We start from the raw sequence: 26,378 nt of genomic DNA, 5'->3' as shown, positions 1-26,378 counted from the left end.
TAAAATCAGTTTTAATAACAGAATTTTATATCCAGCTAAATGAATCAAATGAGTCAACAAAGCCCAGCCCCTAAGATTAAACATAATTAATTTCGGTACCTTGTAAATCTTCAAGTGGTTTAGTGCTCTACATCAGGAACAGTTGTTGCCTGGGTTGGCCAAGTCAATTGTATCAGCACAGCAGATAGTCTCTGAAGTAGAATTTTGTAGTGGGTTTTATTCCTTATTCCAGTATTACCTGGATTGATATCAGCTGAGTTTCGTGTCACACCTCCAGCATCTTTGATCTTCTGAGATAGTGCTGCATGTATCAGACGATTTCTGATGATTCAGGTCCAGAAGAATCACATATGATGATGCTGTTTAATATAAATAGCTTGCAGATCCTTAGCCACCTAGATTGGCTGAGAATCTAGCACCCTTTTTTAGTATTTTTTTAATTGCACAAAATTATAATGATTCTCTGGTGCACACTGAGTTAGCCCATCTGAAGTTGTGTGCAGTCTTCAGAAATTATTCTTGTAGGTGGTTTACTCACAAGAGCATCAAGTTTAGCAAGTTAGCTAAATTTCATTATTCCTTTTGTGAATAACAATGAGAACGGTCTAATTGCTGCTTTCTAGGCTCGGTTTGTGAGGACAACCTGAGTGGCTTTTGGTTTTTGAAACTGCCTAGCTATAGCTGGATTTTCATAACAAGACATTCTGAAATGTTGAAATAAAACTTCAGTCTGACAGCCTGAATCCTTGGAAGATTGTGATGGCTCCAGTGTTTCGTGTTCTTAATACCAGTGAACAATCTCATTTGGTGCTGTGCCAGTTATCGGCTGTTGATGTAATTAAGATTTCCAATCGTTGCCCATGGCAGTAGTTGATCTCTGAGGATGGGCCATAAAGAACAGTCCTGTAATTTAGTCTGCTATTGTCTACCAGTGCTTGATTGCTGGATCTGAAAGCTTGTTTACTTATGTATAACTTATTCATAGTGACATCCCACAAAGTTTATGAGCAGAATTTAAAATACATCTGCACGGTGCTGGGACATAGACCAAGAACACTGTTACTACTGGACCAAGATCTCTGATGCTTTTAGAATTTCTGGTAGAATATTCACCAGGATGAGAGTGTTGCTGTGATGTAAAGATTTGTACTTTGATCCTCAGTTTGGTCAGAGCAGGTGGTCTGTTTCAGTCAGGTACTCCAGAAATGCTTTCTTTTGTTTTTTAACTTAGCTGAGGACTTAAGAAGTAAAAATGCCCATAGAAAATGTATTTGAATCTGTATATTTGGGGATTCTCATTTGAGTTCAAGGACAGTAGATACCTGGAAACATTGTTGTGTATGTTATTTCATTCAGGACCTGAAAATGTGATGTTGACATTGTGTTTATTTTCTGTCTGTGGGATTGAAGCCACCGCTGCTTGTATGATATCATGAGATTTTTTTTTCCCTTTTAACCAACAGTCCTTTAGAAAGCCTGCTTTATGACTTTGCTTTCAGATAACACTTGGGTTTTGATCCAAAACAGATTCCTTTTTCCACTGTAAGGAGATACCTCTTTCCAAGTTACCTCTGTAGTTTCTGCAAGATTTTTTTAACAAATGAAGTACACCTCCTTGACAATGCTTATTTCTAAGCCATTTATGTGTCAGGTTATTCAACAAGCAAAAGCTGAAGGTACCACATGTTTATTAGGAAATTCTTTCAGATCCATTACCATTTTCTGTGATATTTCCAGGTGGTGGGCTGGTACAATTGCTATGTGCTCTAGTTTTTTTAAGTGGTTAGATGAAAGCTCCACATCAATATTCTAGAGTTTAAAGCTCTTAGTCTAGCCTGTTGGGCTCCTTCACTTTGATCAAGACCAAAGGATCATCTGCTTGAGGCTTGGGATAGGGAGCCTGGGAATTCTATGTACAGGAAAATTCTTTAAAACAAGGGGCTTTTTTTTTTTTTTGTGGTTGTTTTACAACAGCAGAAATTACTTATTGTGGCTTAAGTTTGACAGTCGGAATATTGTTTTTCAGTGCAAGCTTCCTCACTTCTACCAAGGAGCAGACCGATTTTCCACAGTTCTGTTGAGTTAAATTCTACTGGAACTTCCCTGAGACACCTTCCCCTGCAGTAGGACTGCAGGATTTGTCAGACCCTCTTGTGTGTTGAGATCGGTTCCCAGATAAGTTGAGATGTTGCCAGCTGTCATTATTGAGCATTGGTCTTCACAAATCAGAGATGGGAAGTTTAATGATGTGATTTTGAAGCTCAGGTCAGAGTATCAGTTTGAGCCTGACTCTGTTCGGGTCGGCTTTGTCATCTACTAAATTTTGGACATAGGAAAACAGTGAGGTTTTTCTGGGTTGCTATTATATATGCCACTGAGGTTTCTTGAGATAATAACTGTTTTGATTCCGTGGCTGTCCCAAATGGATCTGAACTTCCTTATAGCTGTGCATTTTGGTCATCTGTAGCAGTGGGTAGATGCAGAGTCATCTGAAGAATTCTTAATTGTGAATTGAATTTCTTTGTTGTAATATCTTCACAGTCTCTGCCTTAACAAAAGGGCAAAGGGACTGGGAGAGCTAACCTTGATCTCACCTACAACTTGTGTTGCCAGAGTGGGATGGTGGATGTAGGTGTTGATAACCAGAGGTTTGCTCAGCTTTCTTCAAGTCTGTTACCTTAGATAACTCCTCATTTGGACTGTGCCTAAAACTAGTCCTAGGTTTATGCTTAGTTAGCTATCTTTTCCAGTGATACTTCTTCAAATATGTGAATATCTCTCTTTTTTTTTTTTTTCCTTTTCTTTTTTTTCTCCTTTCTTTTTCTTTTCCCTTTGGGTTAACAAACCGTTCAAGGCTGCTAGGCTGCTCCTTGTCTGCATATCCCTCTGTATCATATGCTTAAAGTCATACCATTCATCTGCTTTTCCTAGTCACAAGTACCAACCTGCGAAGCTAAGTGCTAGATATCAAAGTGGTATTTTTGTAGTCTGTGGAGAAGTGACAGTGTCTTCATCCCGATTTCTGTCTCGATAGGCTGTCTTTATAAGGAAGAGTTGGAGCTTATTTGCCTCAATATCACATCTCTCTTACTTGCACCTTTGTGATGTCATACCAGGTGCTAATATACCCAAGTGTGACCTATTTTAAAAGAAATTCAGTTAATTCAAAAAATGGCATTTGTTTTGCTTTTTCCCCATAACAATTTCTGAGCTGCTACTTGAGCTCTGTATGTGTAATTAAGTGTGTTTAAAAATTACTATGTATCTAGTCTTGTTTGGGAGAGTGATGTTAAGATCCATTCTTATGCTCTTGGATCACCATCCCTCAGTGTCGATTATTATGCAACTTCTTCGCCCTGCAGCTATCTAACTTGTCAGAGTATTTCCCTGAAGATCACATTAGCTGAAGTAACTGAGGGAGGCTGGATCTCTTAGGACCTCAGTTACAGTCTTTGTTTCCCATATAAGAGCTGGGCGATGCTGCCTGTCACTACAGCACTGCAGTGGGCCTAGTCTGTCTATGTCCTTTGGGTAGAATTGGTGCAGACTGGGCTCTTTTTGTTATGAGGCAGTTGCTTTCCCCCATGTACTTAAACACTAATGGCAGCCGCGCCAGGGGAGCATATGGGGAAGGAGTACACATGTCATAAAAACTGCTCATTCTCCCAGCAGGCAGACCATATTCAACAAAGCAGCAAGCCAGATTTCACCCACATTCTTCAGTTTAATCGGTCCTGTTGTGGTAGATTTTGAGGTAAAGACATTGTATCAATTTTGCACAGGAAATAAAAGCATAAACTTACTGAAGCATATTATTTACTCATTTTTTTAGCTGAATAGTAGTGTCTGTATTCCAGACATAAACCTGTCTTTCCTGAAAATAAAGAAATGTTAATTTTTTAAATAAAGGTGTCTTATTTTTAGGCCTGTAAATATATATTATCTTCAGAAGTCCTCTGAAGTGTTCATAAGTGTTGTGCTAATGCTATGAAACATAAATGCTTAATGAAAACTAACAAGCTTTTCCTGGGAAGGCTGGCTCCCCCTCCTCCTTTGCCATTCTCCTTTTAAAAGCCGGGCATGAGGTCTGTTATGCACAAATGAGGGAAGAGAACAAGTTGTTTGAATGTGCTTATGGGATTATAAGATCAAAGGAGTAGGCTGAGGTGCATTACGTTACTGTGCAGAAACGCAAGCATTCATATCTAGATACAACTCTATCATTGATGGTTTGTTTCTGAACCATTTTAAGTCAATGGAAGTATGAACAAAATCTTATTACAGTCTTCAGTAAAGATGTTTGCATAGCTATTTGATTAAGTGATGATGTTTCCAGTTTGGTAAACTCATTTTTTAAAAAGTATGTAAAAATTTTAGCTGAAAATTCTGCAAGCTTTTCGCAAATTACTTCTTCAGAGCTCTCACTTGATTCAGTAGATCAGTGATATTCATAGATCGCAGATATTTCTGCCATGTTTCCTTTTAAAGCATGTACTTAAGACAAAGTGGAGGTGACATCTTGAAAATAGTGGCATAGAATGAAAGTGCTAAACAAGGTAGCTTTAATATAGAATCACAGAATAAAATAATAGAATCATTTAAGTTGGAAAAGACCTTTAAGATCATCAAGTCCAACCGTAAACCTAACACTGCCACGTCCACCACTAAACAGTGTCCCTAAGTACCACATCCATACGACTTTTAAATACTTCCAGGGATGGTGACTCAACCACTTCCCTGGGCAGCCTGTTCCAGTGCCTGTCAACCCTTTCGGTGAAGAAATTTTTCCTGATATCCAATCTAAACCTCCCCAGCACAACTTGAGGCCATTTCCTCTCATCCTATCGCTTGTTACTTGGGAGAAGAGACCAATACCCACCTCGCTACAACCTCCTTTCAGGTAGTTGTAGAGAGTGATAAGGTCTCCCCTCAGCCTCCTTTACTCCAGGCTAAACAACCCCAGTTCCCTCAGCCACTCCCCATCAGCCTTGTGCTCCAGACCCTTCACCAGCTTCGTTGCCCTTCTCTGGACATGCTCCAGCACCTCAATGTCCCTCTTGTAGTGGGGGGCCCAAAACTGAACACAGTATTCGAGGTGCAGCCTCACCTGTGCTGAGTACAGGGGCCCAATCACTTCCCTAGTCCTGCTGGCCACACTATTCCTGATACAAGCCAGGATGCTATTGGCCTTCTTGGCCACCTGGGCACACTGCTGGCTCATATTCAGGCGGCTGTCATCCAACACCCCCAGGTCCTTTTCCGCCAGGCAGCTTTCCAGCCACTCTTCCCCAAGCCTGTAGCGTTGCATGGGGTTGCTGTGGCCCAAGTGCAGGACCTGGCAATTGGCCTTGTTAAACCTCATACAGTTGGCCTTGGCCTGTTGATCCAGCCTGTCCAGGTCCCTCTGTAGAGCCTTCCTACCCTCAAACAGATCAACACTCCCACCCAACTTGGTGTCCTCTGCAAACTCACTGAGGGTGCACTCGGTCCCTTTGTCCAGATCGTTGATAAAGATATTAAACAGAACTGGCCCCAGTACTGAGCCCTGGGGAACACCACTTGTGACCAGCCACCAACTGGATTTGACTCCATTCACCACAACTCTTTGGGCCCAGCCATCCAGCCAGTTTTTTACCCAGCAAAGTGTACGCCCATCCAAGCCATGAGCAGCCAGTTTCTCCAGGAGAATGCTGTGGGAAAGGGTTTCAAAGGCTTTACTAAAGTCCAGGTAAACAACATCTACTATATACTGCTTTGAGCCTGAGATTTCTTATTAAGTATTTTTATTTTGAAAGAGATTACCTGCAAATTAAATGGAAAAAGCTTTGAATGAATCTGCAGATATTAGGGATGAAATAGTGGAAAGATCTGGACACATTTTGCTCACTCTGCCCTATTTTCCCCCATCCCCCTGTGCAGGATGAGTGAAAGGGAAAAGCTTCCCAGCATTTCCAAAGGGAAAAGATGACTTCTCCATTCAGGACTTAGGTGATAAGAGAGTGAGTCGTTCTTTACTGTCAGCAGCCTTGACAGACAGCAGGATAAAATAAGATGGAGGCTCTTTCACTGAAAGGCTAGGATGCCAGAGCTGAAGTTGGAGAGTCAGGCTGAAAAGGAAGACTAGACAAAGAAAGGGTATTTGAAATGAAAATGTATAATATTATTTTGCCAAACAAAATAGCCCTTGGAAGCACTCCATTTTCCAGAGTGTTCCCCATTCAAGTCTGTGCCTTCCAGGTGCTATTCCCAGTCTCTGCACCTTCTCATGGACGTACCCAGACTCAGCCTGGCTTACTGCTATATGGGGAAGGAGAGGAAGAAAGACAGAGTTGCTGCTCAGCCAGCCAGTTCACTACTGCTGCATGTACACAGGGTTTCTAGTTGTTTACCCTTGTTACTGGCTGAAAATAGATACCAGTCTTTGGCATGTTAAACACAAAGGACAGGACCTATTTTACTAAAGTTTAAAAAAATAAAAATGCCTACTTTGTTTATTTATACCATGATCTGTATGACAAAATTGATTTCTTTGAAATACAAATTAAAATGTATATTGAAAGTTGCTTTTCAAATTGGAGTTGTAAAAATAGTCATATAGTGGAAACTGAATGGGCAAGATCATTTATTTTGTATCTGATTGACTTTTTTGTTGTAATTCTCCATCCTGTATTTCAGCTTTATTTGTCTGTTACAGAAATCTGAGCTCACTGTATATTAGTCATGTGCAGCTGCATTGTAAATGGCCTGAAGCGTGCTTGGATTTTAATCTTAGTCAGCAAAGTCTATATAAGTGATATGTGCTGTATGAGCTTCAAGAACAGCAGCTTTGCAAAACATTTGCTTCCTTATTGCTTCTAGAGGATTTTTCTAGTTGTTCCAATTTTCTTATTAATTTTGCTTAACTGATCTGACTGGAAAACCTGAATACCCTGCAATATTTGGAAGTCCCACAGTGGTACATTGTAGAACTGTCTTTGCCAGAAGGATTTGGTTAATGTCACAGTAGAGTGACACTTGAAGCTGAGTTGACCCTTGCATTTGGGTAGGAAACACAGCCAACCACAGCACTCAGGAGATTTGCATGCAACACTGCTGTATGTGGTTTCTTTGTTTCCCTAGAAACAAAGTGCCCTGTAGTATCAGTCAGATAGGAGGTAGCATATTACTGTAGCAAAACAACAGGTTGAATTCTGGATTACAAAGCTGAAAATGTAGTTAGAGACTAAAAGCATACATAAGGAAATGCAAATGTGAAATGCACCATCATGTATCTCTGGTACTTGTCACTGAGAGGTGGTTTGGTTTTTTTGTAAAGCATCTCTGAAGTTTTTGAAGCCATGGAGCCTGGAGCTCCAGCAAACAGCTTCTAGGACGTCTTGTTTCTCTGGATTACTTGGTAGACATCGGTATGCTTAGTCTTGGTTTAACTACTTTTTGCCTGTGGAGTATGATTTATCCTTTAACAAGTACAAAGGACTCTTTCACTAAAATCTAGCTCTTTAAAAGGAATTCAGTTTCTTAAAACAATGTATGCTGTAATATTGTGCATAATGTTTGACTCTTTGGCAGCGTTAGTTGTCTTTTAGTTTAACTAGTATTTAGAGACACCTTATGACATGTTAATAAGCTCTTAAAATTTTAGAGATGGTTATGTCATCCTATGTTTGAGTATTGTTCTCTGTAAACAATGAAAATACAATACAATAGCAATTGATAATTATTAGACTTGACGCACATTTCAGTGAATTCTCTGGCCTCAGGAATTGTTAGATTAGTGTGGAAATTGAGAGAACTAAAACCATCCTGGATCTTTGCTCTGAGGTTTGACTTTTTTAGAACTATCAAGTATGATATAATGTAAACTCTCCTAGAGTGTGTGCTAGAAATGAGCCGCATATTTATAATTTTCTGTGACTCTTTTTGTAATGGTTTATCTCCCTTGTTCACAGTTGATGTCTGGTTAATTCTTGTGTTTGGACTCTGTATTCTGTGGCTACAAAATGGCATAATTGGCAGTAAGTGGTAAGAGTACAGACTTATTTTTGATGAAAACAGAATGTTCTGGAATTGAGTTTTTATTCAGGCGAGTGAAGGTTTTCAGAATATGTATTTCAAAGGAGAGGAGCTTCCCTCCAAACGTCTGCTTCTGGCGGGACGTGATGGGCTGAGAAGGAACTCAGTGCTGGCTGGATGTGCTGGCTGCTGGAGTACTGCACGGGGCTTGCTCTGCTGTGCCTGCCTGTACCGAGAGCGCAGTAAGGCTTTTTGAATTGATGTTCAAAATGTTTCCCTGTGGGAATGTTACAGAATGGGATTAATGGGATTAATTCTAGTTTTCCCTTGCTGCTTGAGGTATAAGAGGAGGCAGTTCCTCATTCTTGAGAAGTATGAGTACAGTATATATTGTTGACTGGAAGTCCTTAGACCATCTAGGACATTTTCCCATAAGCTGTTCGGGTAATTTTAACATCAGGTTAAGAGAACACTTGAGACATGTCATCTTTTCAGAGAGAGAGCTGAGAGACACTTGACTGCCCAAGAGGAGGTACGACAATGTGTGTGTTATTTAGTCCTCTCATCGGCTTCCTGTATTCCTGTGTAATGCTTCCTCTTGTTCAAAAGCCGTATAGCATTTCCTCAGGAAGCTCTTTGCAGAATTTTCAGCTTCTAAATGATACAAGTGGCAAACTAGAAGTCTTCCTCCAAAAAGCAAACAACCTCATGTATTTTCTTTTAATAATATATTTTTTCATATTAGGCTTGTCTAACTGGGTAGTATAATGATGGTACTGCCTTTAGGAATAGTATGGAGAATAGCTGTAACAAATGCACAAGTGTGTTTAGGGGAGTTATACTGTATGGCAGGCATTGGTTATTCATTTATATTCTGCAAGAGAACCTGTTTTATTCAGAGCTCTTGGAAAATGTTCATGGAAACTTTTAGGGAATTAGGACAGCTGGTCTAGCAGACTTTGAAGTCTGCAACACAGCCGGCTGGCCAGCATTCCCAGTGCCAACTGGCTCAGTAGCAAGTAGGGATGGCAACTGTGATTTTGGCTTAGGAAACCCTGTATATATAGAAGATGACTTGATGACAGGCAAGACTCAATAAATCTGGTGACATAACTGAACTCTCTTAACCGGTGTTTGGTCAGTTGGGATTAAACATGCCCCTACATTTTCAATTAAAATTAATTATTTTGTTTCTGGATTTTTTTTTCTTCAGTGCAAGAACTTAGTATCATCCTCTCATTTAGTATCTTCTTTTGGAATATCTGTCAGGACATTATTTTAACAGATGATTGAATTAGTTTTCAGCTACTGTATGTCATTGCTGATCTTTAGTCATTGTCAAATTTCAAATGAAATGTCATCTGGAAGTACGTCATATGCAAAGCTACAAGAGTTTGGCTCTGTATCTGTCAGTAGACTTTGTGAATAATCAGATTTCCTGAGAGGCTGTGGATTTCTCACTTCATTGACTGATTCTTTGCCTTATAGTACAAAAATAGAGAAGGAGAAAAAAGAGCATGCTAAGCTGCATGGGATGATCCGTACAGAAATAAGTGGAGCTGAAATTGCAGAAGAGATGGAGAAAGAGAGAAGGTTCTTCCAGTTACAGATGTGTGAGGTAAGATTCGATGTGAAATTCATATTGGTCTGCTAATACTTTTAGGAACATTTTGAAAACCACAATTGTTTAATGGCAACTGTGATATTAAAGGGATATGCCAAGTTATTAGTGGACTCCATTTGCTAAAACACATTTTTTTTTTATCCTGATGTGCTGACTTTTCAGGGAATTGAGATCTTTTCTAATTTCACTTAACAAGTAAATTGTAGAATAAATAAATAATGCAAAGCTCAATTAAATACTAAGATATGATAATAAATAAGCCTTTACACTACTACTTCACTGTAAGTTATTTTAAGCCCTAGATCATTCTCTGAATTGTTCCCTACGCTGACAGCTGTTGCGTTATTATGAGGAGAGACTCCAGTCTAGCACACTATTGGGTTGGTACTGAAAAAAAAGTGCTAAGGATGGAATCCAGTTGTCTTTCAAGATGTTTCAGAATGTTTCTACTTTGAAATCTTTGTGATTTTGCAGTATGTTAAACCTGATGTAAATATTTTTGGTTTGATTGTTTAAGGGCATGTCAGGTTCCGTGGCTGGGAATTCAAATTGCTGTGTTCGTTCTTTCTATGCATTAACTCAAAAATATACCATGGGTGTTTCTTCTGTTTTTACTATGATGATTAGAGCTGATTTGACTTATATGCCAACATAGCTTAACAGCAGTTGTCCTGAATATCACTTTTAGTAACTGCATGCACTGAGTAGAAAAGCTTCACATTCCTGTACGGAGTCAGACTACAGTATTCAAAACTGATGAAGGGATTTGAGTACCCAATAAACACATGGATGTTGCCAGCTAATTGCCCATCTGTATCCTTCCTAAGAAACAACCAGGAACAGATGCTTCTCTCTTCCTGTGTCACAGTAAAGGAGGAGTCACTTTAGTCAGTGGTAGTGATAATAAAATGCAGGGTGAAGTCTGTGAAATTGAATCGAGTTACCTTAGATGTGGAATAGCTGAAGTGTATCCTGTTTTTCTTCTGATTTTTGGGAAGTTTATACTTGGTTACCTCTGAATAGTCTTAAAAGGGGACTTTGTTTTGGTTTTGTTGGTAAATCAGAAGTGGGACACATTGAAGTTGTATGATAAGTACAGGCTACTTCTGTATAAACTGTGAAAGTGAACCGAATACTATGATGCCTAGAGCTCCATTTTAAATGAACAGGAGCTAGAGAGGTGATTCTTCCAACTAAATATTATCCAGTTTACATGTCTACATTTAGGCTAATCATCTGTTCACCTGAACCAGCATAAAAAGCTGCAACACTGAAAGCTGGCACTTGGATTCTGCTTTATTTTAGTGGGTTTAAAACATTTAGGGTGTACTGCGGGTAGGGGAAGACCAGATGTGTTAAAGCATTGCTAAGACGACGTTTGCTCCTTTGCTTGGAGATCACTGTCTAAGCAGGGGTTAAAAATTGTCATCATTTAATGGACAGTTAAGGACTCCTGTAAATATTTTATCAATCTTCTGCTTGCATGGTTGACATCTTTTGTGCTATGGCATTCAGGGGGGGAGCTGTCACTTAATATGGACTTTGATTGTGCCTAATGCAAAAGGACACTAATTACACTTTTTTTTTTTTAGCTTGACAGTAGATTTTTAAAAACTCTTGCTAAACTATAATTTGCTGTAATTAATGCGTATAAGGAATTGATAGAGAAAATGATAAAATCAGGAGGCAGATTTAAAAAATGGTTAAAATAATCCCTTACTTTTTTTGAGTAAATGGCTTTCTCCCTTAATGACATCTATTCAGCAATGAATTTAACAACTAGTGAGATAGATACCTAGATGGGCTGCTAGGTTTAAGAATGGGTTCCTAAATTTACTACGCAAACCCTTTTATGCTTCCTTTAACACAGGCTTCCACTAGGAGCCATGAAGGATGTTTTAACAATTTGAACTAATCATAGTGAAGTATCCCCACAAGGTATCAAAAATCAGTGGTGACAACAGTTGCTTTTGTGTGATTAACCCTGGAAGCCAGTGTTTGATGCATTCTCTTTTAGGTCTTCTAAATCTGCAACTGTTAAAGCCTGTTGAAATATAACTGAAAATAAAATGTTAAAGAAATACTGTAGCAGTAATAATTAATTTCTTTGTGAATTACTGTTTTAACAGTACCTGCTGAAAGTCAATGAAATCAAGATTAAAAAAGGAGTGGACTTGCTTCAGAACTTGATCAAGTATTTTCATGCTCAGTGCAAGTATGTTTTAGTTTTCTTTGTATCTACGTAATAACTGGAGCAATGTTTTGTTTTAAACTTTTGACATCATTGTAACACTTTTCTAGATTTTTCAAAATAAATCTAAAATTCATTTGTTCTCACTGATGTCTTTTGACAAATTGCTTTTGTCATAGCTTAGTCACTGCTTTTGTTACTGTATTCCGAAACATGTAATGAGGTTGAGCTAGTCCCGTAGAATATAATTGTCTGTTCCAAAGGAGTGCTGCACAATAATTTGGCATATTTCATAAACTACTCTTGAAACAGAGCTATTAGTTTGGTCTATTAGTTAGTGGTCCATTAGTTCCAATGGGCTTTTTTGAGTGTATCTAGCAATGATCTAAATTAATTCTGTGCTCAAGAAAAATAAATTGCATAAGCAGTGCGATAAAACTATTGAAAGAATCACTCTTTTTCTAATTAATTGGAGGACTCAGTAATAAAACACAAAGCTCTCATTAGAATTATGTACTTTTTTTATGGTAGTCTTACAGATCAATAATATAGCAATAAAGTCATAGCTATAAACTTGAAAGAGCCGCTGTTAACCTGTTCAGATCAGTAAGTTTTCATCTTAAAAGACCAGTCTGCATCTATGTAGGTTTTTTCCCTATATAGCTATGTTGCTTTTCAAATCAATTTCACTTGTAGTATGTCATTCATCTGCTCTGTCCATTTAATAAAATTTCAACAACATAAATGCTATGTTGTGTTGTCACTTTCATGTCTGCTTCCCAGAGTGAAAATATTTTCTGTTGCAAACAGTGCAGCAATTTTTAATCAAATGTGCATGTAGTTGTGGTTTCTTTAAATTTATTTTTTAAATCTCACTTTTTTTTTTTAAGAGCTGGAATACTTGGCATAGATAACATTACTGTGCCAATACAAAAATACATATGATACAGTAAGATGTAGCATATTCAGTTTGCATGTAGGCCATAATTAATGCTTGGGAAACAAAGGGATTTTCCTTTAGTAGGAAGATTGCATCAGATGTGAAATTATTGGGCTCCAAGAAGTCACAATTATTTTATATCTATGAGAGCTTTTACTGTTCTACAGATGAATCTTGCTTGTTCTGGGCCTTCAAAAAGTGGGATGAGAACCTGTATTTGAGGTGAGAATGAGGAATACTTATGTGGCAGTGGATTGTGGCAGTTCTGAATCTAATTGGGGATTTTGCATGTTAGAATAAGCAATGATGGAAATAAAGAGGTGGATCAGTCAAAGATGCATAAAAAATAAATGTTTAATGTTTTGAAGTTTATGGCATGGCATTATAATATGCACATCTTTGGCAACTTTTAAAACAGAAAATACAAAGTTAAGTTTAATAACAGTTTGCTTTTTCTTTTTCTTTTTAAGTTTCTTTCAGGATGGGTTAAAAGCAGTTGAAAGTCTCAAGCCTTCAATTGAGACACTCTCGACAGATCTTTATACAGTGAGTAGCAACCTTTCACATTTGTGTTGTAAAACTAGTTTTTTACAGTAGAACTGTGATCATTTTGGTTCAGGTTGGCTGACTGTTTTAATAGTCAGCATTTGAAGGTTTTGAGTAGATTTCTGGGAAGATTTTGTTTTAATACAATATCCAGAAGCCTTAGTTTCAGTTCAGGACCCCACTGTGTAAAATGTTAGGAAAACAGCCTTTGCTCCAAAATGTTTACTAACTAAGTGGAAAATAACATATGGTTTCAAATTGAACACAAGGAAGCAAGAACAGTGTGAGGCAATATTACAGTCTTAACCCAGCAACATCCTAGCCATTATCAAGTTTTCTGAAGATATAAAGGAAAATAAGCTGATCACGTTATCTTTTCTCCTTGTGTTTTCATTCTTGCTGAATATTTCTCAGAAAAATGAACCAATTAAGTGGCAAGTTTGGAAGAACTTCGTTGAAAAGAAACAATAAGGTTATTTTTAACCCGTGTTTTTCTTCATTCAAGATCAAACAAGCACAAGATGAGGAAAGAAGACAGTTAACACAGCTTAGAGATACTTTAAAATCAGCACTCCAGGTTGATCAGAAAGAGGTGAGCATATAAGGTGGTTTCACTTTGGAATACCCATTTTAATTACTTCTAATGTAATGTTAGTATTTGAAATAGAGTTATTTTAACTTCTGTCAGCCATCTGATTTCTTTTGTTTATTCATCTTTTTTTTGATGCTGATATTGAACGTTTCTGACAAAGTTTTTTTTTTTTTTTTTTAAATGAATTCCCACTAAAAATATATGAGACTTATTGCAAAATAATTTCTTTTTGTTACCAATATTGCAAAATACTTAAGATGATCCACTGTCTGTGAACTAACAGACAATGGTGTCTATGTTGCTCAAACTGAGAATGGAAGAACTTTGGCAGTATCAAGGAGACCCCATTAGTACAATCTTATCTCCCAATAATATTCCAAAACGGTGACACCTTTATGGTGTCAAAAATCAAACAAATAATAAAATAATAAAATAAATAATAATAAAAATCAATAAAACTGACACCTTCAAATCTCAAAACACCTCTTGTCATCATCTGCAAAAATGACAATTAAGTTTGCTACTCTGCTGCAAGGTGTTGGTTTTCAAACATGCAAGAGCTGGGTCAGTTTGGCAATCTAACGAATAAGTATTTTTTGAGTTTGGGTTATGATTGCTGTTAGATTTAAAGAATTCTGGAGTAGTTTTATTTGGCAAACTCTGATCTGGAAGGAAGCATCTTTTGTATAATCTAATCCTAAATATTGAGTCTACTTTTGTTTCAGATTGCTAGTGCTTCCTTTTCATATAAATAAATGCCCGCCAGCTTTCTTTGTGTGGCTGCTGGGCCATAAGTAAGTGATGAATGAACCCATTCCCCCCTTTTCAGATTCTCTTTCTGAGAGGGATCACAATGAAATAGTTTAGTCTGTGGAGCTCAGACTTCCTTCATCTTTTCCGGTCTTGCTTTCATCTTCCCATAAAGGTTATGGTGACTCCTAGCTCTTACCGGTGGTCAGATGATCCTGTTTGAACAACCTGATCTAGTGAAAGATGTCCCAACCCATGGCCTGGGGGTCGGACTAGATGATCTTTAAAGGTTCCTTCCAACCCAGACCATTCTGTTATTCTATGACTTGCCGATAGGCATTCAAACAGTCTTAAACGCTCTTGCTTTGAGGTGCTGTTTGTTACCATGTGAAGTTTGTGATAATGACCATTGTGTACAAAGTCCCATACAGTTTGCAGGCACTTTCTTAGGTTCTGCCTGGCATTTAGGACTCACTGAGGGGTGCATTTGCTAAAAACTTCCAAATTTGACCTCTGTGGAATGAAAGACTAGTGATCCTAGTGGAAACAGTGACTACTTTGGATTTACTATTGATCTCCCACTCTCAATAAGGAGTCTTTGCTGTTCAGGGTGTGTTAGCAGGCTTCCTATTTTATTTGGGTCTCTGTTGGAGAGAGATAATAGAAGCAGTTGGGTTTCATGGCTGCTGGGAATGTTGCTTCTCTATGTTTACCTGTTTATCAGTGATACTGATATTAAATGTATTTGGAAGATGTGCTGAGCACACATCTTTTCACAGACTGAAAAATGTAATAATACACATAAATTTATTACTTGTACTGTTTTTGTTGCATTTAAAAATACAAGTGTGAAAAGTGCTTTATGGTATATTCGTTATTTATTAATTCTGCAAATTTAGATATAGATGCTTACCTGCAGAGCGTGAGAAGTACTATAATTATTTTTAAAGTTTTTTTAAAACATCAATTAATCAGTGGGATGCCAAACAATCCTGGTATAACTTACTGTACGACCCAGTAATATTATTCTTGTTGGACTGTAATTTCCTTTACTATAACTGATTTCTTTTTCCTTCCTGAAATGCATTTACGTTTTGTGACCGAAGTCTAGGAGAGTAAGTGTTACTATGTTTTAATGAAAATAGTTGGCATGATTTCCATTCAGATTTCAAGAAACTGGATTTTTCCTCTGAGCTTTTTTCTGTTGGTATGAAAAGACTGGTTCTTTTTTCTCCTCTTCTTGTATTACCAAAAAAAAAAAAAAAAAAAGGTTATCAGATTGTTCTTGGGGAAAGAAAATGGCTGTAAGACAAATTGGTGATTTCCTTTTCACTCTCTTTTGGGAATTAAATCCAGTTGCTTGATTTGATATTCTTGCACCATTTTGAATGTATATGTATTTTTAATTAAAATGGACTTAATATATGAAATAATGGAACATTGACAAATATTGTTTCTGTTGTGTTAAACAAAAAAAGACACAAACACTCTTAGTGAACCTTTTTTGTTGTGCCTGCATACATAATTTTCTCCTGCACAGAACTTTCTCAAACCTGGTTTGTATTGAAACTTCTTTTTGAAGCGTCATTGTGTGTCCACCTCCGTCATTTTTAATTTTTAAACTTTTATTTTTCAAACTGTAGAGCTCCTACAAGTTTCGGGGTCAACCTTAAGAGTCCTATTGCCTTCATTTCTCTCTTTGCCTTGTCCTCTCTGAAGGTAGCCTTACTGTAGTGTTTAGATCTGCTTCTGCTTCTACATGTTTGGTAGAACCTATAATCTATTTAGGCCACTGCAAACAAGGATACATTTTGTGTTTCTTGACAAAAATTACAGTAGCTGTGCTATAGGAGAGGCTGCCTGCAGGGGGTTCTGGCAGATACGTCTGTTGAAGGCTCTGTGGGGCTGTAATAGATAAGGGATGGGTCTATGAAACATCCTCTTGGCAATGATCCTGCAAATGCAAGAGAAGCTCAGGCTCTTGGAGAGCTGTAAGGGCTTTTTGGCAGCTTTATGCATCTGGACAGTCTAAAATCTGGACAGTCTAAAATCCTGCTCCATGGGAGCTGTGGAATGGCTAGCCAAAATTTGCCGTGTATAAGTTAAAGCACCTTGTGTGGAAAGTTCTGTTGTGTTCAAATAGTGGGGCTGATAAATAGGTTTTTAGAATCTCTCTTATTAGTAGTCACAGACCATCTTTACAGAATACTGTTTTCACATTTCTTTCATTTTTAGATATGCTATTTAGCTTGATTTAGGCATCAAATTGGTCTTTGGAAGAAATAATTTCAAACCTTTTTATGGTCAGTGAAGTGATTCATTATAAACATGCTGCAATGAAATGACTCACTTTTTTTTTTTTTTGTATGCCTATCTGCATTTCAAAGCTGATAAAGTGGACAAAGTTCAGTTTCTTAGGCTTGTGTACTTCAGTCTGTTCTGATCTTGTTATGTTGAAGAGATATTTAAAATGACAATACTCTGCGCTGGGTATGTCCTATATCCTGTGGTGATCCATTTCCTCCCATAGGTAATGTATGTTGTTCCTGCTCCTCCAATGAGGCCATTGGTCTGACCCTGTTGTCTGTGATATGTACTCCTGTTATGTGCAATATGCAAACCAGAAATAAGGGAACATCCTTTGGGGACCCTGCATATGGAAAAGGCATGCTGAAATTGCCCGGAAGGATGTTAATTGTGATGGTGATGTGTGGTATGGCATCCCGTCTGTTGGGAGCTAGATCAAAATCATGAACTTGCTTGTGGAAAACCATCACCTGGCAATCACGTTGGACACTATTGATTTGGGCACAGCCTGAAAGGGGGATTTAAAAGTGAAAATGTCCTTGTCTTGTCCTTAGCTCCCTTTCATGAAATAGTATTAAATTTTTTAAAGATACTGTTCATAATAATGAATGTGTGGAAATACACGTCAGCTACAGCAGCTTCCTCTCTAGTTAAAATAAGGCAGGAAGCTTGTATTATTGGCTTGCCAGTTTGGCCAAACACAGCAGCTGAGCATAAACAACAGCTGAAGGGAGGTAGCCAAAATGCAGCAGAAAATGTTCCACAAAAAGTAGCAGCACAGTCTTAAGTAATGGGAATAGTGCTATGGGCAGGTGTTGGAGGTCATCTGAAACCTTTACATAATTGAGAATGTGGAGAACTGGAATTAATTTCCTGTAAGGCCTCTAATCTTCTTGGGAATGGAGTTCCTTTACTGACTAATGGGAGGCAGAGATCAAGGCATTGGTAGGACACAGTAGGCAGTGTCAGATCAGATTTTCTTCAGAAGTCAGTAAATGTATGTGTGCAGCGGTTCTTAATCAGTGACAAGAATTCTTTTTAAATGTTGTTCTGTTTTTATGTTGGGCAGCCAGGGTGTAAAACCAAATAATTCTGTGTAAACAGGCTGGAGAGGAAGGATAAACAGACTGGTTTAAATCTGAAGGGATGCTTTGTCAGACACGGACATTTAAGTGGTGGTTTTGTAGTGCCTTTAAAAGCCTCAGATGAACACTGTAGCTACCTGATACGGCTTTCTAGATCACTAGCTGAGAGACAGGGAAGTGGGCACAGGTTGCTTCTGCTGAAAAGGAGCACCAAGGTGTGCTGCAGTCTGCCTTGAGCTTGGCTCATGGTTCTCAGGACCACTGAGCTCCAGCGCTGTATTCAGAATGAGCCTGAAGTCCTGCAGTCTGGAGGTGTGGAGTCCTAAGTGCACTGAACAGGGGTGTAGGTGGTAGCTCTGTCTCTACCATCATATTTTGGACCTGTCATGTGTTGCCACTACTGTTGAGGAGGATCCTGAACAGCTTTGGCTGCATTAGTAACTTTGGTAGCAGAATGTGCTGCTGGAGCTTGTAATGGAGCAGCATTCCATCTGAGCTGGCATTCTCTGGGGAAAAGCACAGTCCAAGTGTTTTCTTGGTTTTAGTTGGTCTTTTTCCCCTGCTTATATCCAGAGATGTCTTATACTTAGGCTAATAAAGTGTATGAAGCTAATTGTAATTAGAGAGAAACTATCTTCTTAATTCATACTTTTTAGATCACTGTATATTTTATCATGTGTACACTCTGAAAACCCAAAATGATGTATCTTGTGATTGAACACCTAGTATATCTGAGACACACTATCTCATCTTTTTAGCAAAAGAGATTTATCAAATTAGTAAGTTTATTTCTTAATAGCTCTTAAGTTTTTGATTAAATAGCTCATATAGTAATTTAAGTGAGCTGCTTGCTTTGTGGTTTTTTTCCTTGCTATATTTGTATTATCGACCATATATAACAGAGGTATATTATGTCCATAGAGCAAAGACAGTAGAAAAGAAAACAATAAATATTATGAGTACTAGTCATTGTTACTGTATGCATTGAAAAGTCCATCCCATCGTGTTACTGCTGCTAATATAGCATGACACATCAGATTCCTCATTATTAGGTTCTTTTTTAAGAAGTTGGACTCTTGCAGCAGTGGGTCCTGCCTCTGGGTAGTTCTGAGAGCAGTGAGAAGGGTTTAGTTAATCCGTGTCACTTCCTGTCCCAGAATTCTACTTTGTTTAAGATATTTTGGTTTAAATTATTCTTCTTATGGAAATAACTTTTCAGTTTTCCTGTATGCCTCCTGAACTATGTTTCCATGAGGTCTCTTCTGCTTTTCAGAGAATAACTTGACTCAGTTTCCACAAGGAAAATCACTTCTTCAAATTTATGTATGTAATTTTTTTTACAATGGAAGGGTGCACTAGGAATTGCAGGTAACAATAATCTCTAGTGTTTGTTCACTGCAGTGTATGCAAGAGTTGGACAGCCCACTGCTCAATTAATTTTTGGGTTAAAACCCCCATCTATTAAGGCCAATATTAAAACTAAATAAAAGCAAGTAAGAGGATTTTGGCAGGTGCTGATAATGGCTACTTCTCAGATGTTTTTTGTGCCGTCTGAAAAAAGAAATGGATCTTGTTCTGTCTCATTGAGGAGGACAAATGTGCTCCGTTTGTCCTGTAGGATTAGAGCAGGAAGGAAAGTCTCTGAAACTCATTAATAGGGGGGATATTTTGGTTGAAAGTGTGGAATGCATTACAAATTGCTGTTCTGTATATTTCAGGATTCTCAGATTCGTCAGAGTACAGCTTACAGTTTACATCAGCCTCAGGGAAACAAGGAACATGGCACTGAACGAAATGGTAGTCTGTACAAGAAAAGTGATGGGTAAGTATTGCTGGATTCTACTGAAAAAAAAATTAGGCCCTAAGAGGTGAAGCAATGTAATACTAAATATATTTAAAACTGAGTCACTTTTTTTTTCCCCCCCTCTTTAAACCAGAATCAGAAAAGTGTGGCAGAAAAGGAAGTGCTCAGTTAAAAATGGGTTTCTTACAATTTCCCATGGTACAGTAAGTATTTGTTTACAGTATTTTATGTACATGGTTGCTAATACAAAAAGTGAAGCTATGCTGGTCTATATTTATAATTTGGAATTAGCTAGATTCCTGATGCAGCATTTTGAATATGATGGATACATTTTTTTTAAGGCAGTCTTTCAGAAATACATCAAGACATACACAGGATCTAAAAATACAACTGTTTTAATGCTCATGACTGTTAATGGGAAAAAATGGCTTTTTTAATGACTCAGTTCATGTAAACTCTTCATATTTTACCAGACTGTCTAAAAATACAAATTCTATCTTAATTTTTTTTGAAAGATATGGTTGGACATTAAGCCTCTTTTAGATATGGGTTAAACAACTTTTTATATTTACAAGACAAACTGAGAGAATGCTGAATCTCTTATCTCCCCCAGATTTGCTCCTATATGGTAATCTGTTATGAAGGTAGCTTTCCTGGGGAGTAGCTGTTGGGGAAAATCAACTCTGAAGGCAACTTCTACCAGAATGACAAGAGAGAGAGAGTTAGAAGTCCCTCTCTTTTTGCTACCAATATTTGAAACACATTAACAAACTTTTAATATTTATACTTAAAGTTTTAAAACTTTATACTTTCATATTTTGGACCTTTTACATTGGCTTTGAACTCAGCTGTCTTTGCTTTCCCATAACTTTTCTCTCTTTATATTGCTTTCTCAAAACGTCTAAGAAAGTTTCTTAAGGCAAAAATCAACTCAGTGACAGTATTTCCCATTCTTGGTCTAATAAACAGTCCTGTTTCTTGATCCTGTTATGAACTGTTCTGTTCTTCGTCCTGTTATGCCTGTTGCTATGACTACAAGTTGACCCTGGCAGCAAAAATGAATCAATCTCTCATTTGTGCGTCTAACCACAAGCTGTTGCCTTCTGAATTGACAGCCAGGAGTTAAGGAGGAGTGCAAAACCAGGCCTGCAAAGTAGAGTCGTTACTATGGCTGCTTTGGAATTGTCCACCAGTTTATCCTTGTTCTCATTCGAGTATGTACGAGTGCGTCTTTGTCAGAGAAAAGTCTATTAGTGTTTCTGTACTGGTGTTTCCGTGCGCTGTAAATGCACTTGGTATTGGACGTGCTGTAGTGGTACCAGTAGGAGTGTAGCTAGGGCAGCTCAGAGCTGGCAGGGGCTACAAAATCCACTTGTGGAGCAGAATTTTAAAACTTTCACATGCAAGTACAGTTACTGAGTCTATCAAGATACTGTTGTTCTTCTCTTTTTATAAGCTGTCTACCAGATGGTCTAACATTTTTAGAAGCAGTAAGTTCCCACTGAAGTCAGCGGAGCTGTAGCTGAAAGTCAGATGCTAAGGTAGATACTTAAATGGGAGTTTAGATACGTGGGTTTCACAGGTTTCGTCTTGATCTTTTTATATTACAAAATTAAAAGAGTACCTTCTTGTTTTAAAATACACTTCTAAAAAGTACTTTTACTTACTTGCTTACTTTCCCCTTATGTATTGATGGCAGTTTTGTGTAAAAAATTAATGCTTGTTTCATAGACATTGAAATGGGTAGAAACAATTTCTTTTTGTTAAGAATTTTCTTGGCTGCTCTGAATGTCTTCTGAGACTTCTGAAGCAATACCATTGATTTCCAAGCTTTCTCAGGGTTGATATCTCCTGGTCTCTAAAAGATGATGTGTCATTTTCTCTTCCCAGCTGTTCATCAAAATGAACCATCTCTCAGAAATTCAGTTGTCAGTTTTGTTTGCTTTATCAAATACAAATTTGTAAATGCTTTTGCTTTGAAGGCCAGTATTCTTCATGGATTTTTGTTCTTTGGTCATGTAGCCTCTCTTTATGAGGGACTATTTTTTTCAGTTAGTTTCTAGAACAGCTGTCTTCAGGCAGTTGCAGATGCTGTATTCTGACTTAAACTTGCCTGCCAAGTGCTCTCCTGATATGGATGGGGAGAATATGGTTGGTTCTCTGTCAGTCACCCAGCTGTAATGCTGAATACACGTGTCTGCATTGGCATATGTGCAGAAGTTACACTTTTAGACAACTAAAAGCTTCAAAGAAATTAGCATTCATAGAGCAACATGTAAGGTAGTGGTTGATGGAAAACCAGGCTCTGCTCCTTTGTGTAATTATTAGCAGTTGGAAATTTTCTGACATCTACCTGACTGCAGTTTAACGTACATGGATGAAAAAACAATGATAGAAGCAGATTGAACCATGTAAATAGGAATTCCCAAGTGGTTTCCAGATCAAGAATTCCCAAGGGAAAAACTTACATTTGAGGAGCCTCAGATTCCTCAAAGTTGGCTTGTGCTTAAAGAGCTTAAATGGAATTTGCTGGTTGTCTGCAAAACGGAATATGAGAGACTCATTATCAAGGAATCTTTTTTTGTTATTCTTTCTTTACTGCTGGAAACTTTAATCTACCATTATGATTAACAGGACAATCTGAAGGCAAAAGAATCAGATTTAATCTTTTGATTCTTAAGTAAATCACTGTGATATGCAGAAAAAATGCATGATGAAATCAGCCAACCAGTCTGTTAAGTAAGTGGACACATTTGCTCGTGCCTTTTGTAAAAATCAGCTCTGTATCATGGCACTCCTCGGTATTATCTTAGAGGCCTAACCTTTTGATTCCTACATTACTGTTTGTTGCCAGAACATACAAGAAGTTAGTTTTGGTGGATGGAGGGTTACAATTTCTCCGGGAAAGAACACAAGTTGATGCTGAAGTCTGCATGTATGGCATGAGGGGTGGCAGCACATCTTTTCAGGGTGTTGGTGTGTTAACGTGGATGTCCAAAACCTCACTAGTAGTTTGAAACTTAATTGTCTAATCAGAGACTCAAGCAGGAAAATGAAACCCAGAGGCTTCAAACAAATAGTGTAACAGCAATTACATGTTTGTTACCATTTTCTACTTCTAGTGTCTCCTAGTCCTGCCAAAAGTCTGGTTCAACCTACAGCCTAGTGTGGCTAAGGAATTTATAAAGCCTTGCCTCCCTTTGTCTTGAGGCTCTAAGTTCTCCCCAAGCAGCATTTGCCATGTGACGGAAGGGTGTTGTCCACCAAGTAACGGGCATGTGTTAGGGAGGCAGGTGGGGAGAGGCTGTTACTCGACCGCAGGATAAAAGCATGAATGTGGTGGTATCAGCTTACACGCAAAGATGTCAGGGTTTTTTGATACCCTTGTTAATGCTGACTTCAGGTTAGGAAGTCCTCAGTAAAAAGCTTTGGAATATGTTTGGATTCCAAGATCAACACATTGGCCCCGGATGTGTTTTAGGCTGTTGCAGCCTTTTCTTTGGGTTCTCAGATCCTGATACAGAATTCTGATGCTGCATTCTCCTATCCAGAGAGATGAATTCTGTGTATATTGGTCCTTCACACATTAGGTCCTGAATGCACTTCAGATCCAAAGTCCTGCAGCAAGTGGATTCTTTCTTAACCTGAATTTACTTGCATTTTTACATTCTCATAGAGCCTGTGAGAAAGGTATATATGAGTTGCCCAGCAGCTTGTTTACCAAACACTTATATTTTGATTTTTGTTTGCTTTATTTTGTATTTTCATTATAGTCAGCTTCTGGACACTTCTTGGACAAACAGTTACATTAAAAATGTAAACACTGGAAACTTTAGTGCTATGGCTATTAAGTATATTTAAATATAACCAAGAAAATGGGCCCAAGCAGGCGTTTTCAAGATGTTTTCTTGTATACTTCTAGTTAAAAAGAACTCTTGCTGTTGATAGGCTAAAATAATGAAAACTGTATGCACTTTTACTACTAAAAGGAATGTTTGGCATTTGAAAAGCTATTTACTAGGCAGAGAATACAATGTGGTTGTCAATTAATTGTCATGTTGCTGCCTCCAAAACCTCTCTTGGGTACAATTTGTTTTACATTGCCCAGCAAGTGACCTGCAGGTTTGTTGTTTCAAAGCATGCATGACTGTTATGTCTGCTGCTTATGTTGGGCAAAACATGAGCATGTTTTTCAGGGACATCATGCCTTTTTTTTTGTGCTGCCCCCCCCCCCCCCCCCCCCCAATATGTAATTGTTTCCCTTCTTGTGTTTCTCCATGGTTTTGATATTTTACTCCTCTTTAGACATAATGATGTTGTTGTTGCTTTTTGGCCAGCCTACATCATTTTATCAGATTGTTTCAAGGAAATCTTTACTCTTTAGACTTGTTCTCCCTTCTTTTTTGAATTAAATGTTTTCATCAATAAATTTAGAAGAGATTGAGAAGATGTACGTTTCTTATGATTCATTGCAAGTTAATCACATTATGTGGTAGTTCAGCGTCATTTGATGATAGTTCTTGTTTAGATTATTAGATCTTATTTTAGCAACTTGATAGTAGAATGCAACACTAAGTGTGGTAATGTGTTTATGTATATTGCTATCCATTAGGAGAGTACTATGAATAGTACTTTCCTAATGATTTAAACAAATTATTATTTTTCAGATATTACTGTCTAGAGCAGAGCCTCTCTAGTTAAATCTGCTTTCTGGTTTAAGTATTCTAAAAGAAGAGTGAAACTAGTTACCCATTGTAGCAAGTGCAAGCCATTCCTCAAGTCAAGGTTGCAAGTATAACATCTTACTTGGTCCTACCTCAGGTCTGTAGGACAGGCGGGTTAAGGGAAAGAAGAGATTAGTGCAGAGATGCTCTTTGAAAAGTCTTTGTAGCCTTTATGAGACTTTTTCAAAATGAAGTTTGCTTGTGCATTTTGCTTTTAGTAAACATTGCCACTGTTTATTCAATAAGGAACGGAAATAGCTGAGCGTAACTTGACTAGAAACCTTATATCATTATAGAATATATTTTGTTTAACTACATTTTTTGGTAATGAACTATCTCAGTTTATTTTTGCATATGTTTGTTGCAAGACTTATCTGTGCAAACTTCTTATTTTCCTTCAATGTGTCCCTTTAATGATTTAAAAATTGAGCATTTGTTCTAAACTGATTATCTAGGCTCTCTTTAAAGACATTAGCAGGAGTCAAATTATTTGATTATTGAAAACCTAGACAACTAATTTTTTTAAAATAAATTTCTAAATGTTAGAGGATTAAACTTATGTAAAATTTATCTGTCTCTTTGTCATACCTGATTCCTTCAGATAAGCATTACTGGTAAGGTCATCAGAGTAGTGATAATTAAGGTGATTTTATCCCTCTCCCCTTTCAAAATTCTAGTGTCTATCCAGTAATCGGTGAACAAAATAGCCAGATAGAAGAAAATGTAGTTTACAAACCATGATGCAGAAGAAAACATAAATCAAAACCTGGGTACTTTAAAAATTAAAGTAACAGCCATTTGTCAAGTCTTTTTGGACCGTGGGATGTTATCCTATGTTTTTGGACTGCAGGATTCAGTCAGTATCAATATACTAAAATGTGTATGCTTTATCTTCAAATAGGCTAACCGACCTCCAGCAAAGCTCAATCTGTTAACCTGCCAAGTGAAAACAAACCCAGAGGAGAAAAAATGTTTTGACCTCATATCACGTAGGTTTGTTGTTCAGGTCTTTTTACTTGCAGCTAATATCAAAGGGGTTTGCATTATTTCTGTAGATGTGTCAATAATCCACTTAAACATTTTCACAGTTGTAGAATGCTTCCCTTTATAAAATGCCCTTCCTATGACAATTTACCATGTCACTTATTTTAGCATAATGCAACTAACTGTACCTGTTTCTTTGGAAAACCACTTGTTTTTAAAGCTATCTTTACTCCTTCATTCTATATCATTTTGTGCTGCCTTATAATAGAGTAACAATATTTCTGCTGTGACATCGCTCTTTATATTGAAAATGTCATAGCTGATCATTGTGGAAAGTTATGACTTTTGTACAAGATCAGAAGAAGCTTTTAAAACATGACAAAACTTCTTAAAATTTAAGCATAGTGGTTGCTATGTAACTGTGAAGAAAATACTGAAAACTTTTTTAGTTTTGTTATCCCATAATAGATATAAAGGTGACATAAAGAGTCTACATACTAAAACCAGCAAAACTGAATAATTTTGGGAACTAAATGGGATGATGTGATATTGTATAGTAGAACGTTTCCTTTGTTTTCTCACTGGGACATTTTAGGATTATATTTACGGGCTCAATAAAAATACATTACTAAAATATATATCTCAAATTATTTGGGGAGAAGAATATAAATCTCCTCATTTGTTCCTTTGTCAGAACATAAAGTTCTTTTCTACTTGTAAATGTAAGATATGCTACTTACGTTAATAGACTAATACTCATGTATGCAATATACAGCTTTTCCATTTCTGCACAAGCAAGTGGTCTTCCCTGTTTACTT

The 26,378-nt window shown here is 37.5% G+C and overlaps 1 protein-coding gene across 7 annotated transcripts in view; it reads left to right on the top strand.

Annotated features, from left to right (window-relative positions):
* Positions 1-26,378, top strand: part of ASAP2 (ArfGAP with SH3 domain, ankyrin repeat and PH domain 2) — a 92,748-nt gene that overhangs the window by 40,779 nt on the left and 25,591 nt on the right. For all 7 annotated transcript variants that reach the window (XM_075497975.1, XM_075497976.1, XM_075497974.1 and 4 more), the window contains 7 exons: positions 9,502-9,631; positions 11,767-11,852; positions 13,239-13,314; positions 13,820-13,906; positions 19,767-19,870; positions 19,986-20,055; positions 25,478-25,565. In XM_075497975.1, coding sequence (XP_075354090.1) covers positions 9,502-9,631; positions 11,767-11,852; positions 13,239-13,314; positions 13,820-13,906; positions 19,767-19,870; positions 19,986-20,055; positions 25,478-25,565 — 641 coding nt within the window. The remainder of the gene's footprint in view (positions 1-9,501; positions 9,632-11,766; positions 11,853-13,238; positions 13,315-13,819; positions 13,907-19,766; positions 19,871-19,985; positions 20,056-25,477; positions 25,566-26,378) is intronic.

Source organism: Mycteria americana, chromosome 3 (genome assembly GCF_035582795.1).
Source record: "Mycteria americana isolate JAX WOST 10 ecotype Jacksonville Zoo and Gardens chromosome 3, USCA_MyAme_1.0, whole genome shotgun sequence".
Lineage (NCBI taxonomy): Eukaryota > Metazoa > Chordata > Aves > Ciconiiformes > Ciconiidae > Mycteria > Mycteria americana.
The sequence above is the reverse complement of the archived record's forward strand: the minus strand, read 5'-3'. Positions and strand labels throughout refer to the sequence as shown.